The following is a 16,057-nucleotide window of genomic DNA, read 5'->3' on the forward strand; positions in this document are numbered from 1 at the left end:
TGGTTTGTTCTCACGTAATATTGCTGGTGGTTTTGGTCATTTATCAGGCAGTGTGGCATACAGCGTATGATTTAGTCAATATTGCATTTAAAATGTTATTAACTACTACCAAATACATGTTACATGCCTTTATGTATTTAAAGTATACATTTTAATTCGGCCTGTCAATCGATTACAATTTTTAATCAAATTAATTACATGATGTCCCAATGAATTAATCGTGATTAATCGCATATTCAAATATTTGCTGAGAAATTGCCCCTCATATAACAATAATTCAATATATAATGATGAATTAATTATACATAGTTATCTTTAAATATTAAAAAAGTATATATATATATATATATATATATATATATATATATATATATATATATATATATATATATATATAGTTTAATACTTTGAACATATCTTTAGATCCCTTAGTTCGCATTTGCACTCATCAAATATTTTGAATGCAAGAACGTAACGCATGTCTGTTTTGTGCTGTCTGGTTGTTTTCTTCACTGTATAAAACTGCGTGTTGCCACACAGCTGAAATTTCAATTCCTCCCCTCTGGAGTAAACAGGTGGTACTACAAGCTTGCATTTCTCAGGAATCTTCCATATAACAATCCGGGGGTATTGTGATTAATTGCGTTAATTTTTTTAACGTGTTATTTTTAATACAATTATTCGCACTAAATTAACGCGTTAAATCGACAGCCCTAGTTTTAATGCTTTTTATTTGTTGTATAAAACCACATAAAGATAAGTTGTGTGAAGTAGTATTGATTGTCTTGTAAATGACACGCCAACACATATCATTTAAGCATAATATGCAGTAGAAGCTATTAATGGATCATAAGGTTTATAGAATAAAGATTTATTTTTTATTTATCAAGTTTTATGCAGTGTATTGAGAAACAAAGTAGAAAGAAATGGCTTTAATATTTTGCAGCAATTATGGAAAACCTCATTTTACAGTTAAACATTTTAATGTGCAAAGTATTGAAAATCAAAATTACTAAAAACATTTAAATTTTACAATTAATTTCACACAATGAAACATACTAAAAATGTACTTACATATTTTCAACAACACAATATACTTCCAACAACCAGTAATGTAATGATAAATAAAAGGATGGGTAAACTATTCATTTATTTATTATTTTAAGTAGGCTATAACAGTCACCACTACCAACAACAATCAGTCTTCTGAGTGCAACTACAAAAATAGAAAACCGGACAAGCATTGTTAAGTCTGCGAGTGTCCCAACGTGCAATCAAAAGTCACACACACTTGCAGTCTTCACGTCTACTTGCACACTGTGGCCAAACTCTGGAAATATGTAAGACAAGTGGGTAAGTAGGCAAGTCCAAAACCGCAAGTGGGGGTATTGGGACGGGGCCAATGAATACAGCAACATTTGACAATCTACAGATGAGAATTAAAAACACACTACCACAGAAGTCAGAATGATCACAGAATATCATCTAAATTGTCCTTCATTTCTACCATCTTTGATTCAGTCATTTTATCAAAGACAAAATACACCATAAGCTGTTTAATTAAATAAAACAGACAACACAATTAAAAAAATGCTCTAAATTACATTAATATAGATTATTCTACAGAGTAGGTGATAAAGTGGTTTGATGAGGTGAGTTTGTCAGGTTTTTGTGAAGCTCTTTAGGTTGAGTTGCTGTTAACTGTGAGCTTCAGTCACATCCTCACTCCTCTGGAATATCCTGCAGATCTAAACAAACACACACAAACTAGATATGAAAACTTCAGTATTTGACAAAACCTCGTATGTTTGTGAGATTTGATATGGAAGCAATATGACAGAACACCTATGCTGTAGAAAGATGGGCAATCACAAAGATACAGGATATGAAATTAGGGATGTCCCGTTACCATTTTTTGGAGACTGAATACAAGTACCAACACTTCCTTTTTTGTACTCGCAAATTATGATACTTGTTTTTATTTTTATTTTTCAGTTTTCAAATACAATACTGTGAGACTGATGATTTGAAGACAGCCCATTTAATATGATTCAGTAACTTAAAAAAATTAAATCACATTTCTGATTCAACAGTTTAATTTTATCATCAAAAAAGAGTCAAATAAAATGCTGCAAAACAGAGCATCTATAACAAAGACTCAGGGATCCATAAGCAGCTTTATTGTCGGACACAGGTGAAAACAGGCAATGGTCAGGCAATGGGCAAACAGGGTAATCGTTGACAGGCAAAGAGAATAGTCGGGCAGGCAGAATGTCAGGGCAGCAGCAAACAAAGGCAAGAGAAAGGCGAGAGTTCAGGTAGGCAGGTAGCAAACAAACGTGGTCAGGCAGGCAGAGCAAGGTCGGTTAGGGTTAGGGATAATCAGAAAGGGAATGTAAACTAGAAAAGCTCGGTAATGTAGCCGGGGCAAACAAGACTTTGCAGTGTCTGAGTAACTGAGCGTGGTTTAAATAGAGGGAGACTAATGGGGAGCAGCTGTGGGCTAATCAAGCCAGCTATGTGGGTTACGAGGAAAGTTAATACTCAGGCGAGTCAGATCTCCAGTGGCCGATCGGCGCATCACACATGTGAGATATTTCTTAAATATAATAAATTTTATTTTGAATATACAGAGATTTTATTTTGCCGTAAAACCGAGTGAAATCCTTCCAGTTTAAACGTTTTTGACAACAGCTTCACACTTCCGGAAAAGCAGGTCGCTACATGACCCAGTGTGATTATTAAAATGCAAAAGGCTGTAATTTTATTAAATACATATGTAGTCTGTATGTAACGCACGCTTTAAGGTGAATGCGCGCTCTGACTGTCATCTACCACACACGAGCACGCATGATGAATATGATGAGGTGTTTTCAGTGTATGAGCAGCCGGCGTGCATCACATGCAGACTGTATATTTTATTAAATCGCATTCTGTCTGTTTTGTGCTCATTATAACATTAAAAAAACTTAAACTCTGAATTGTTACTTAGTATGACCCACAGCAACTGGAGATGCATTAGATATTTACCTGACAAAAAGTGGTGGGGACAAAATTGGCAAAGGCAAAAAGTAGTAGGGACATGTGGATCTCCTTTTTTGCATATCGCAGCCTCCTTAGGCATATCGCGGTATCGTTTTGCAGAAAAGAGAGGCCCAACATTATACTTCCACAGAGACAGAATAATTTTCTTAGCTACAATCATTCCATATGAATAGGTAACCATATCTTTGGACTGAGGGCCTCCAGTGAATGTGACCAATCAAGTATTGCAATCATTGGCTCAGGTATAAAGACTCAATTGTAAACTTTAGCATAAAATTGGAACATTTCTGACCTAAATCTTGGAATTTGAGGACAAAAAAAGATGTTCCAGGGTCCCTTCAAAATTCAAAATGTAGGATATATCCGAACATAGTTTCAGACTCTGATAGTTCTGAAGATATCTGAAAAAGTGAGATGAGGGGAGGTCACATTCATTACTAAGTTGAGAGAATGAAGTAAAAGCATTATTATTAATATATAAATCTTTAATGCTTTACCCTGCCACTCCGTAAAACCTTTATCTGAAAGTGAGAGTTTGAAAGCATGATTATGGCAGATAGGAGTAAATGGAGGGGTACTTGGTGACTTAGGCACCTTTTTGACTTGGTACCAAATTTACCAGAGTTGTTAAGGTTGAATTGTTTTTGAGGGTCGTTTTAATTGGCATAGCTGCTGAAAAGAGCAGAGCAGAAAGAGAAGAGTAAATGGCATTTTGTTCTATCACTAGCCAGGAAGGAGTGTCTGCACAATCTACGGGTGTTCCCTTTGGCTATTGCCAATGGTTCTATGGCAATGGCAAACAGCAGGGGTGAAAACGGGCATCCCTGCCATGTGCCCCTGTGCAACTCATCAAGATCTATCAAGATTAGTTAGTAACTGATGCGCACGGTTGGGAATACAACATGCTGACCCAGGAATGGGTCTTCTAAATTCAAGATCTTCTAAATTTAATTCTTTATTGGTGGTTAAAATATAATTCCATTCAACTTGATCAAAAGCTTTTTCTGTATCTTGGGAAATGATTGCTAATTAAGAGGGAGATTTTAGCTTTTAGTAAATAATATTCATTAGATATCTGACATTAGAAATTGGACGAAAAGAAACACATCTTTGTCTTTCTTAAGAAGGAAATGTTGGCGGAGTAGAAATGGAGGAAATTTCTGTTTATCAAAGAAATGATTGAACATCGGCAACATAAGGGATGCAATTTTATCTGCATATTTTTTTAAGAAAATTCTATACGAAACCATTGGGTCCCGATGGCTTCCCGTTAGGGAAAGCCTTAAATGCATCCGATATCAGAATTCAGTGCCTTGTGATCTGCTTCACTTAGTTTAGGAAGGGGGAGAGAGTGAAGTCAAGGATTGCCTCAGGTGATATGGAAGTCTTAGATTCGTACAATTCTGTATAATATTCCATAAAATGATTATTAATATCCTTTGGATTAGTCAATATTTTACCATTCTTATCAGCAATTTGATGAATCGATCTATTGGCATAGGAACCCCTTCATTGCCGAGCTGGTTTATCCGCTATATCAAAGTGTTTCTGTTTAACTTTTAACAACATCTTGCTCACCTGATCAGAGGCGATCTAACTGTCTTCATATTTAAGCAACATAATATCATTTAGAATGAAAATGAAAGGATACCGTAACAACAGAGTCATCGAAGATCAGGATATTGTGGTATTTACAGTAGTTGTAGAAATGTTAGGTACTAACTAAGAATCTATAAAAAAGTTATCTATTCTTGAATACGATTTGTGAACTTGAGAAAAGAAAGAGTACTCCTTATCTGTAGGATGACGCAACCTCCAAATATCAACAATATTTAATGATTCGATGAGATACTTAATGGCTGACATAGAATTAAGAGGACGGTCTGATCGGACAGGAAATAAAATGATAAAATGAGTATCAGATTCAGAGGGTAGAAGATTAAATACTTTTTGGAAAAAAGCCGGGTCATCAAAGTTAGGGGCATAAAGATTTAGAAGAATGTTTGGAGGCAATTAAGCCGATGATGTGAACAAAGTGGCCGTTAGGGTCAGTTAATGTGGATATAAGTTTAAACGAATCTGATATGCGGAATAATATTGCAGCCCTACACTAGAAAGTACATTTACTTTATGCATTTGGCCATTTATCCAAAGCGACTTACAGTGCAATTATTACAGGGACAATCCCCCCAGCAACCTGGAGTTAAGTGCCTTGCTCAAGGACACAATGATGGTGGCTGTGGGGATCGAACCAGCGACCTTCTGATTAACAGTTATGTGCTTTAGCCCACTACGCCACCACCACTCTTAGTAGACTGGAATACATGGGTAATCCCAACTACACCTCAAACGTTTCGGTTCACCATGCTTAATATGCATCTCTTGCAGGAATATGATGACAGCTGGAATGTACTGTAAATAAGAGAACACCTTAGCATGCTTCACCTGTCCTTTTAGGCCACATACATTCCAGCTGGCTATGGTAGTATTTCCACCTCATGGTAATGTTACATTATGTGGCATTTTACATGATGCACCGAATTAACAGCAGAAACAAAATATCTCAGATCAGCCGAAGGGTAAACAAATATAACAAACACCAATAAACACAAACTGTGTTAGGCCACCCCCTACCGACTGCTTCCCCAAACCAAGCAGGAAAAAACCCATATATACTGTGGAGCTATAAGGCAGCATAAGGAGTAATATCTTTCCAGAGAAAATAAAACCGAGAAGGGAAAAAACAACTAGGACTGAATTGTGCTTCTCATCCCTTCGAACATAAACATTAGCAAAGAAAAACTGCTCGGTTAAGTAATCAAATAAATAAACACAGAATTATACTGTGTCCAGCGGTTTGTTAGAAAAAGAAAGGTAAAAAAGTGAACAAGCAAACGCAGACCAAACTGATCTGTTCCAGCTATGGAAATATACTCACAGACTTTGGCAGATGCAAAAGGACAAGACATTTTAAGTCCACTGGTAAATCCTGCCAAACCATTAGCTTCCGACCGCTAGAACAGCAAAGTTACACAGGTTGCATAATGTTACCCTCAACAGTGATATGGCCAACAAACGCTTGAGCCTTCTCAGTAGTGTCAAAGATGTTTAAATGAAATGTGAGTCACGATGAGGCAAGCAGGAAAAAGCAGCCCATGTCGTACATTAGCCTCCTTGAGTCTATTCCATAGGGCATTGAAAGCCTGGCGCTGCTTCAAAATATCATGCAACAGGTGAAGTCCGGAAAGATGAGTATGCACGCTCCATTGTACATCAAAGGAAAAAGCAGCTGTGCAAGTCGTAGAATCTACTCTTTGTCTGGAAAATTATGCAGTCTGGCCACCATGGTCCCAGGACGAGATTGTGCATTTCTGATCTGACCCGTGCAGTGGGCGCGATCAGTCTTGAGAGGATTTGTAAAGTTACTGGCGCCCAAAAGTTGCACAAGGAAATCAGGAACAAACTGAGTCGGGCAGCCATTCTCTGCTTTTTCGGCCAGACCAACGATCTTGATTTTTTTGCCGCCGGGAGCCCCCCTCAAGATCATCCAATTTGAATGTCAAAGATTTGCATGTTGCGAACCAGTCACGGCAGTGGGCCTCGAGTTCGAAAATGCAGCCTTCGTAATCCACACTAGCATCTTCGAGTTTAGTGACCCGCAAAGTAATTTTTGACAGTGTAGCTATCGTCTGAGATAACACTGATTCTAAAGAGTCAAATTTTTCATTAATTGAGCCATTCATTGTTTTGATAGCTTCCATGATGTCAGCAAGATTGACCGGGTCCGCAGTGTCAGCGACCGCCTGTTCTCTGTCTGACTGACAGGCATGTTGTATGCCTGTTTCCGCCGATAAATTGCCTCATTCTTGTTTTTTGGCTTCGTCATGCCATCTGTGACCATAAAAAAGGTAACGAGCAAAGTTTAACTACAAAATTATTGGTGAAAATAAAGAATAATCGAGGGATGAGAAGAGCTAAAAAAAAAACATGTCCATATGGTGCTCTCTAGCCCCATTTTGTAATCAAAGTTGTTTTTAAGTTGTTTCCTCACTATAGGGTACAATGAATACGTAAACCAAAATAACAAGAAGCTTTATGCAACCAGGACAGACAATGAAATAAAAGCATGTTGTGTATTTATTGTCTTTGTATTGTTTTACAGTGTGCAGAATAGACTAGATGAGGGAGAGAATATGAGATGTTTTGGAGATCTCACCTCTGGGACTGTCAGGTGTCTCAGCGTCCTGCTGACGTGCAGTCTCTTGAGAGGTCAACAGGTCACCTGTGACTCTGCCCTCCATTGTGTCCTGAAGTCGCAACTCTTTCAGTTGTTTTTGCAGCTGAATTTGCGTTCTATCGCCACTCTTGTGCTTGTCCTGGGCAGCCCGCAGGCGCATCACTTCCTCCTGCAGCAGGTTGTATTTGCGCTGCAGCTGTGTCAGATCACCCTCTGTGCCCGGGGCATTGCCCACCTCCTGCACAGATGCTGTATCCTCCTGCATGTACAGCTCCAGGAATGAGTCCTGCCTGACAACTGCAGCCTGCACACAGACAGATTCACATTTAACAATTCAGTCATTATTTATAAACAGGATGAATCTCACACCAAAAAAAGAAGACATTTTGCATAAGCAAAACAAAGAATAATTTTAGGACCATTCATATAAATACATTATTTACAACACAATTAACAAACTGTTTAAGAACATACAGAATATACAGTACATATATATATATATATATATATATATATATATATATATATATATATATATATATATATATATATATATATATATATTATTTTTGAGTACAGTACCGATACTTTTTTAGTACTAACCGATATTGAGTCTGATAAATACATTTATCAAAACTTTAATCAAATGGAAGTATAACAATTCATTTTCAACATGAAATTGTTGTATTTTTTCAAATGAAGTGATTTCACACAGAACCTCACAGCACAATCATAGTGTAAAATAAAGTGCTGCATAACAGAGCATCACAGATGTGAGATATTGCTTAAATATAATACAGTTATGATTGATTTAATATTATTATTATTATTAGTAGTAGTAGTATAAAACTGAATATTACATAACTATATAGTAGTGATCTATTTCTGTCAAACTTTTTCATTTAAATCAAGCTTTTATTTTGAAGTGTTTCTGAGTTGTTAGACCAAGGAGCTCTGACGTAATCAAGCAGATTCCCAATCCGGAAAAGCCGGTCGCTACGTGAATCACAGTGATTATTAAACCGCAAAAGGATGCTATTTAAATAAATATGTACATATGTATTCTGTATATGACTATGAGCAGTTTATGTCTCTATGTCTGCACAATACCAGCTGCACACATTCACATACATTCACAATTAAAACGCTGCACATGCAAACAATCTATTTATCTCATAAATCGCAGCTTTAGCGGTTAAATAATCTCACTAGGACATGACATGATTTTAATCTGTGCACTGAATGTTTACGTAATGACATAACGCATTTTTACAAGCATGAGTATAAGTACATGAGTGCCGTATCGGACCCGATTTCGATACCAGTACCGGTGCATCCCTTATATATATAGAATATGTTTATTGGACATCATTTCCAATCAAGCTGTGATTTTGCCCAATTGTGAAAAAATTATTTAATTGTTTTTATTAGGATACATAGCTATGAAATTTGGCGGAGGGCAGGGCCGGGTCGTGATTCTACACACCCGGTCCCTTATCAGGCTAATCAAGCCTCCGAGAGGGATAAAGGCAGACTGCGGAAGATGGTGCGGGAGAGAGAGAGATCGTTTACGGGCATGTCCGTCATGTGTGTGTTTGTGTCTTTTGTTTCAGTTTATCATTCAAATATAATTTATATTGCCAAGCCGGTTCTCGCCTCCTCCTTTCCATTGAACTGCGTTACACTAGTGCCGAAATCTGGGAACACAGGCTGGGGAGCCCCCGACATGACGTACACCCCCCCCTTTCCCTGGGGAGGGGTGTGCCTTCTGCCCCGTCTGCCGGCAGGTCATCCCCGTCTACCTGGATGAGGGAGGGAACAAGGGGAGGGAAACAGAAATATTTAAATAGTACTACCTGTTAAAAACACTGTAAAATTTAAAAGAGAGGGAAAAGGACAACGCAGAGCGGCAGTGTGAGAGAGAGAGAGAGAGAGAGAGATGAAAAAAAATAAACCTACTCGTCGGTTCTCTGATACACCGTCGCATGGTCCTCAATCACTCCTCCACCCTCTCAGGCAGATGACAGCTACTCCTCGCCGGGCGGACCGGAGTCAGGTCCACGACCCCCGGCTGACAGAACGCCACTCCGTGTTCCAGGCGACTCGTGGGGACACTCCTCCGCCCCTGGCAGTGGCCCCACTGCTCCAGGCAGTCGGGGAGTCCAGTCCCCACTCTGGGGCCCGGACGTGGCCGTTCACCACGTCCGGGCGGTCGGGCTACTCCATCCCCCAGAGGATGGCAGAGGCGCTCCCCTGGGTGGACGGCAGCGTCGAGGACTCCGCAACGGGCATCCTTCCTCCTTCCCGTTTTTCAGCACCAGTGTAAAGGGATTTAGATGGGCAAGGAGGAGGCAAGAACCGGCTTGACAATATAAATAATAGTTTAATGAGAAACTTAAACAAAAACACAAACACACACATGCCCATAAACGATCTCTCTCTCCCGCACCATCTTCAGTCTGCCTTTATCCCTCTCGGAGGCTTGATTAGCCTGATAAGGTGTGTAGAATCACAACCCGGCCCCGCCCTCCGTCCTGCCACAATCTGGAAAACTCCTGTGCTGCCCTAGCGGAAAGTAACACAAAGCTCAAAGCCAAGGTCACAGACCTGGAAGACCGTAGCAGGCAGAACAATATCAGTAATCAATATCCACCTGCCCAAGTCGATTGAGGGCTACTCTTTGAAGTTACTCTTTGAAGTTTTGGGTAATCAAGTGCTGTATTCCCTGGAGCTTGACCATGCATACAGATCCCTTACTGCTAAACCCAAAACAGGCGAAAGGCCATGGGTGGTCATAGTCCGCTTTCATTAGTATCAAATAAAAGATACAATTGTCCGGGAGGCACTCAAAAAACGAGGGGAGCTGCAGTTTTAAGGGAAACCTATAGCCATTTACAAGGACTACAGCCCTGAATTTTTTGAGCAGCGGGCCCAATACTGCAATGTCATGGCCAAGACATATAAACGTGGACTCAAACCGGCTCTTTTGTACCTGAACAGGCTTCGCATAATGACTAGAGATGGAAATAAGAAGTGATTCACTTCAGCAGAAGAGGGCAAACGTTATTTGGCATCTCAACACGATATCTCCTAGTAACTGTTATGGGTGTGGGAAGCAGGAGAAGGCAGACGGGTGGTTTGGATCCAAATGCGGTTTTTAATTATAAATAACAAATAAGCAAACACAAAGAAAAGTCCACGATGGGAAAAATTCACTCGAACACAAAAGAACACAAAAGAACACACAGCTGGTAGAAAATCCACAAAGGGCTGGAAACATGGGCAAAGGCATGACATGAAACGATACAACGAACGATAAAGGAAAAGGAAAACAACAGGGTTTAAATACACAGACACAATGAAGACTAAACGAGACACAGGTGAGAACAATGATGAGTGCAGGCAGTGAGGGAGGCCGGGAATTGTGGGAATTGTAGTTGTTTAGACAAAGACAAGTGAAACACGGAGCGGACAACAAGGAAAACGTGACATGGAACGGGATAAGTGACATGTAAAACAGAAAACACGGGGCAGACAACACGGGAACGTAACATAATCCCCCCTCAAAAGGACCGGATTCCAGACGGTCCTAAGAAACAAAAAAATAGCAAAAATAAACAAATGTTCAAGGAGAGAGGGGCTAGAAAAGGGGGAAAACAGACAGACCAAAGGGGGCACAAGGAACACAGAGACAGACCAAGGAGGCACAAGGAACACAGAGACAGACGAAGGAGGCACAAGGGGCAATCAGGCAAACCACGGAGGCGCAAGGGGCAAACAGGTAGACCAGGGAGGTTGAGAGGGCAGGCAGGCAGTCTATGGGGGTGTGAGACGGGGCTAGGGTCAGGTGGCCTGGGGAGTGTCCACTGGGTAGGGACAGGCTTAGGAGGCCAGGGAGGTGGCCACAAGGCAGGGACAGGTTTAGGTGGCCTAGGAGGTGGCCATAGGGCAAGGGCCGGTGGAGACCCTGGGGGCGGAGCAGAGGCAGACAGAGCCATGGGAGACTTGGGTGGGTCAGGAGGCGGAACCATGGTGGGCTGAGCCAAGGAGGACTTCGGAGGCGGCGCCGTGGAAGGCATAGGCGGAGCCGTAGAAGGCTTGGGAGGCAGCGCCGTGGAAGGCGTAGGCTGTGCCGAGGGAGGCTCGGGAGGCGGAGCCGAGGGAGGCGATGGCATAGAAGGCTCAGAAGGCGGAGCTGAGGGAGCCACTGGAGGCGGAGCCGAGGAAGGCTCAGGAGGTGGAGCCGAAGGAGGCTCTGGAGGCGGAGCCGAGGCGAGGGCAAAGAAGGCGGAGCCGGGAGAGGCTCGGAAGACTCTGGAGGCAGAGACGTGGTTGGCAGAACCATAGAAGGTTCTGTAGGCAGGGCCGAGGGAAGCTCCGGGGGCGGAGCCGAGGGAAGCTCCGGGGGCGGAGCCGAGGAAAGCTCCGGGGGCGGAGCCGTGGTTGACGGAGCCGTGGGAGGCTCAGGGGGCGGAGCTGAGGGAGGCTTCGGAGGCGGAGCTGAGGGAGGCGGAGCCGAGGAAGGCTCAGGAGGCTCAGGAGGCTGAGCCGAGGGAGACTCAGGAGGAGGAGCCGAGGGAGACGGAACCATGGAATGCTCTGGAGGCTCAGGGGCGGAGCCATGGGAGGCTCAGGAGGCAGAGCAGAAGGAGGCTCAGGAGGCAGAGCAGAGGGAGGCTCAAGAGGCGGAGCCGTAGGAGGCTCGGGAGGCTCAGGATGCTTGGGAGGCGGAGCCCTAGGAGACTCAGGAGGCGGAGCCGTAGGAGGTTCGGGAGGCTCAGGATGCTCGGGAGGCGGAGCCCTAGGAGGCTCGGGAGGCAGAGCCGTAGGAGGCTCGGGAGGCAGAGCCGTAGGAGGCTCGGGAGGCGGATCCCTGGAAAGCTCAGGAGGTGGAGCCCTGGGTGGCTCGAGAGACCTGAGAGGCGGAGCCCTGGGTGGCTCGAGAGACCTGAGAGGCGGAGCCCTGGAAGGCTCAGGAGGAGGAGCCCTGGAAGACTTGAGAGACTCGAGAGGCGGAGCCGTAGGAGGCTCGGGAGGCTCAGGATGCTTGGGAGGCGGAGCCCTAGGAGACTCGGGAGGTGGAGCCGTAGGAGGTTCGGGAGGCTCAGGATGCTTGGGATGCGGAGCCCTAGGAGGCTCGGGAGGCGGAGCCCTGGAAAGCTCAGGAGGCGGAGCCCTGGAAGGCTCGGGAGGAGGAGCCCTGGAAGACTCGGGAGGAGGAGCCCTGGAAGACTTGGGAGGCTTGAGAGGAGGATCCCTGGGAGGCTCGAGAGACTTGAGAGGTGGAGCCCTGGGAGGCTCGGGAGGAGGAGCCCTGGAAGACTCAAGAGACTTGAGAGGCGGAGCCCTAGGAGGCTCGAGAGGAGGAGCCCTGGAAGACTCGGGAGGAGGAACCCTGGAAGACTCGGGAGGCTCGAGAGGCGGAGCCCTGGAAGGCTCGGAAGGCACTGGCTCTTTGACGGTCATGGCCACTGGCGCTGGCTCTTGGACGGTCATGGCCACTGGCGCTGGCTCTTGGACGGTCATGGCCACTGGCGCTGGCTCAGGGACGGTCGAGGCTACAGGCGCTGGCTCAGGGACGGTCGAGGCTACAGGCGCTGGCTCAGGGACGGTCGAGGCTACAGGCGCTGGCTCAGGGACGGTCGAGGCTACAGGCGCTGGCTCAGGGACGGTCGAGGCTACAGGCGCTGGCTCAGGGACGGTCGAGGCTACAGGCGCTGGCTCACTGACGTTTGAGGCTTCAGGCTTTGGCTCGCTGACGTTTGAGGCTTCAGGCTCTGGCTGGTTAACCGTGGTATGCGTGAGCTTGGGTCTGCTGGACAGTGAGGGCAGAGCCACGGGGGGTTCTGGGGACGGAGCTGCGGGAGGCAGAGGCTGGAGGGTAGAGGACTTTCCCCTTCTCCTCTTCCTCTGGGCGGATGAGACTGCCGATGCTGGAACACTGTGCGTGGTTGGCGTGGCGTCAGGCTCGCTGACCGTGGATGACGTGGGCTCAGGCTCGCTGACTGTAGCTGACGTGGGCTCAGGCTCGCTGACATAGGCTCAGGCTCGCTGACCGGGGCAGGCGTGGGCTGGGAGGCGGAAGTCCGTCTTCTCTTCCTCCTCCGGGCGGACGAAGTTGACCGCACTGGCTCATGGAAAGCGACTGGCGTGGGGGTTTGCTCACTGACCGGTGGGGCTGGCGTGACAGGGAGCGCTAAGGACGACTGGAGAGTCACTGTCGTGGATGGAGAGGTAGGGTCCTCCCCAGCAACGGCCACGGTGAACGGCGAGTCGCAGACCAGTAAAGTTGCCTCAATGAAATCACGGAGCGTCCAGTTGCGCGTCGCCGGTGGCAACCGCTCCTTGCTTGAATTATTCAAATTGTCCCTGAAGAAGACCACCAGGGCAGAGTCACGGATGTGGTCCTCCATCGGTCGGTCCTCTTGCTTTAGGCAGAGCAGCCGGTAGTTCGCTTGCTGAACCGCTGGATCCATTGTTTGGTCGTTCGTTCTGTTATGGGTGTGGGAAGCAGGAGAAGGCAGACGGGTGGTTTGGATCCAAATGCGGTTTTTAATTATAAATAACAAATAAGCAAACACAAAGAAAAATCCATGATGGGAAAAATTAACTCGAACACAAAAGAACAAAAAAGAACAAAAAAGAACAAAAAAGAACAAAAAAGAACAAAAAAGAACACACAGCTGGTAGAAAATCCACAAAGGGCTGGAAACATGGGCAAAGGCTTGTTGAGGCTACATGAAATGATACAACGAACGACAAAGGAAAAGGAAAACAGCAGGGTTTAAATACACAGACACAATGAAGACTAAACGAGACACAGGTGAGAACAATGATGAGTGCAGGCAGAGAGGGAGGCCGGGAATTGTGGGAATTGTAGTTCTTTAGACAAAGACAAGTGAAACACGGAGCGGACAACAAGGAAAACGTGACATGGAACGGGATAAGTGACGTGTAAAACAGAAAACACGGGGCAGACAACACGGGAACGTAACAGTAACCTTGACTGACACTGTTGTTATTGGAGCCATGAATATGATTGGAGCGATCTGACAGACTTCTGGTCATCTTATTTAGGTCAGTCTTTGACTCTGTTTTGAGTTACTAAATTTGAAAACCAGGAGGATTGTATTGATTTCATGCAGATCAAGGTTATTTTTTGTTCAGAAATGCACATCTGTTCAGCTTTGTTATAGTGAATATGGTTCATTCCACTGATCTGTTTCAACTCGCCCTAATGCTCTTTGATTGTAAGAATAAGCTGACCAGCCTTTGTAAACTATGCTTATTGTTATTGATACAAGGTCCGGGGGTCTGTTAATGCATCTATTTATTTAAATTTTTGTAGTATTTATTCACATGTCTACTTCACACATCACTAATTGTTTTAACTCCAAAATATCTCATTACTTTCCTTCATTGCTGGGGTTTCACTGTATTCCTGGGAAAATGGATCTGGGGTTTGAGGCTAGACTCAAAGTAAGGAAAAAGGTTATCTAGAGAGATCTGTGGGAATTCTGTTAATTTAGGGAGGGTGTGGGGGTATATGGTTTGTTTGACTGTTGCTGTTGTTGTTTGTTTGTGTTTCTCTCGGGATGTTATTTCTTGGATCAGGGTACTGCAATGTTTATATAAGACACTATCTAGATGGCTGGTAGTACAATAAGAGCCAGTACAAATATCTGTTTTATCTCTTGGAATGTAAAAGGCATGAATACCATCACTAAGACCAAGAAAGTGCTTACACATTTACAGCTCGTTAAAGGAGGCATTATTTTCTTGCAGGAAACTCATATTTGCACTTCAGATGTTTCTCGTATTAATGGAAAATGGGTCGGTTACTGTTTCATTCTAAGTTCTCTGGGAGGGCAAGAGGGGCAGCAATTCTTATACATAGAGACATTGCTGTTGAGCCTGGAACAGTGGTCTCAGACAAGAATGGTCTTTATGTGATTGTTTCGGGCATTTTGCAGACAGTTCCGGTTGTGCTGGTGTGCATATATGGTCCTAACTGGTATGACAAGATGTTCTTCTCCAATTTTTTTCAGGATTTACTAATCTTGATTGGGGGGCGCTTGATTCAAAACAAAGAACTTATTAGATCTCCAAAACATACCACTTTATCAACACTAAACAGATTGGCGTGTCACTAGTAAAGTTTTCTCTTTCTTCATACACATTCAATATACATTCTCGCAGATTGATTTTTTTCTGTTACATAATAGACTGATGCACTCTGTAAATTCCTGTGAGTATCATGGCATAGTTATCTCTGATCATGCCCCCACATCTTTGGATTTAAGGTTTCCACAAGCTAGAACCTTTTTTAAATAATGGAGATTTAGTACACATTTTCTGTCTGATAACAGGTTCAAAGATTTTCTCACATCTCATATAAAAATATATGCTGAAACTAACTACACTTATATTATCAGCAGCAGCACATTTTGGGAGGTATTCAAAGCCTATATACATGGACAAGTAATTGCATTTGTCTGTCATATGAGGAGATCTAAGACCTCCAGAATGGCAGAAATATCTCACCAACTTTCTAAACTGGACTCTCAATATTCTTTGGCCCCTTCACCCACAATTTATAAAAAAACATCTTCAACTTAATTTGGATTATAACTTCTAACCCATAAAGTTGGAAAGCAACATTAGGCAGTGTTTTTTTGGTGAAAAGCAGGCAGATTACTTGCATTTCAATCCCGAGCAGTTCATGCATTCAGACTGATCCCTAAAACTATGACGTGACATAGTTTCTGACCCTGA

General features: G+C 43.7%; 1 protein-coding gene across 1 annotated transcript in view; it reads right to left on the bottom strand.

Annotated features, from left to right (window-relative positions):
* Positions 1 to 430: 430 nt before the first annotated feature.
* LOC127655876 (rho guanine nucleotide exchange factor 2-like) overlaps positions 431 to 16,057 on the bottom strand; it is a 143,815-nt gene continuing 128,188 nt past the window's right edge. The window contains exons 20-21 of the mRNA XM_052143906.1: positions 7,262 to 7,586; positions 431 to 1,748 (exon numbers count right to left, since the gene is read on the bottom strand). Of these exons, the coding sequence (XP_051999866.1) occupies positions 1,723 to 1,748; positions 7,262 to 7,586 (351 nt within the window). The 3' untranslated portion in view covers positions 431 to 1,722. The remainder of the gene's footprint in view (positions 1,749 to 7,261; positions 7,587 to 16,057) is intronic.

The sequence above is a fragment of the Xyrauchen texanus genome, chromosome 15 (genome assembly GCF_025860055.1).
Source record: "Xyrauchen texanus isolate HMW12.3.18 chromosome 15, RBS_HiC_50CHRs, whole genome shotgun sequence".
NCBI classification, from domain to species: domain Eukaryota; kingdom Metazoa; phylum Chordata; class Actinopteri; order Cypriniformes; family Catostomidae; genus Xyrauchen; species Xyrauchen texanus.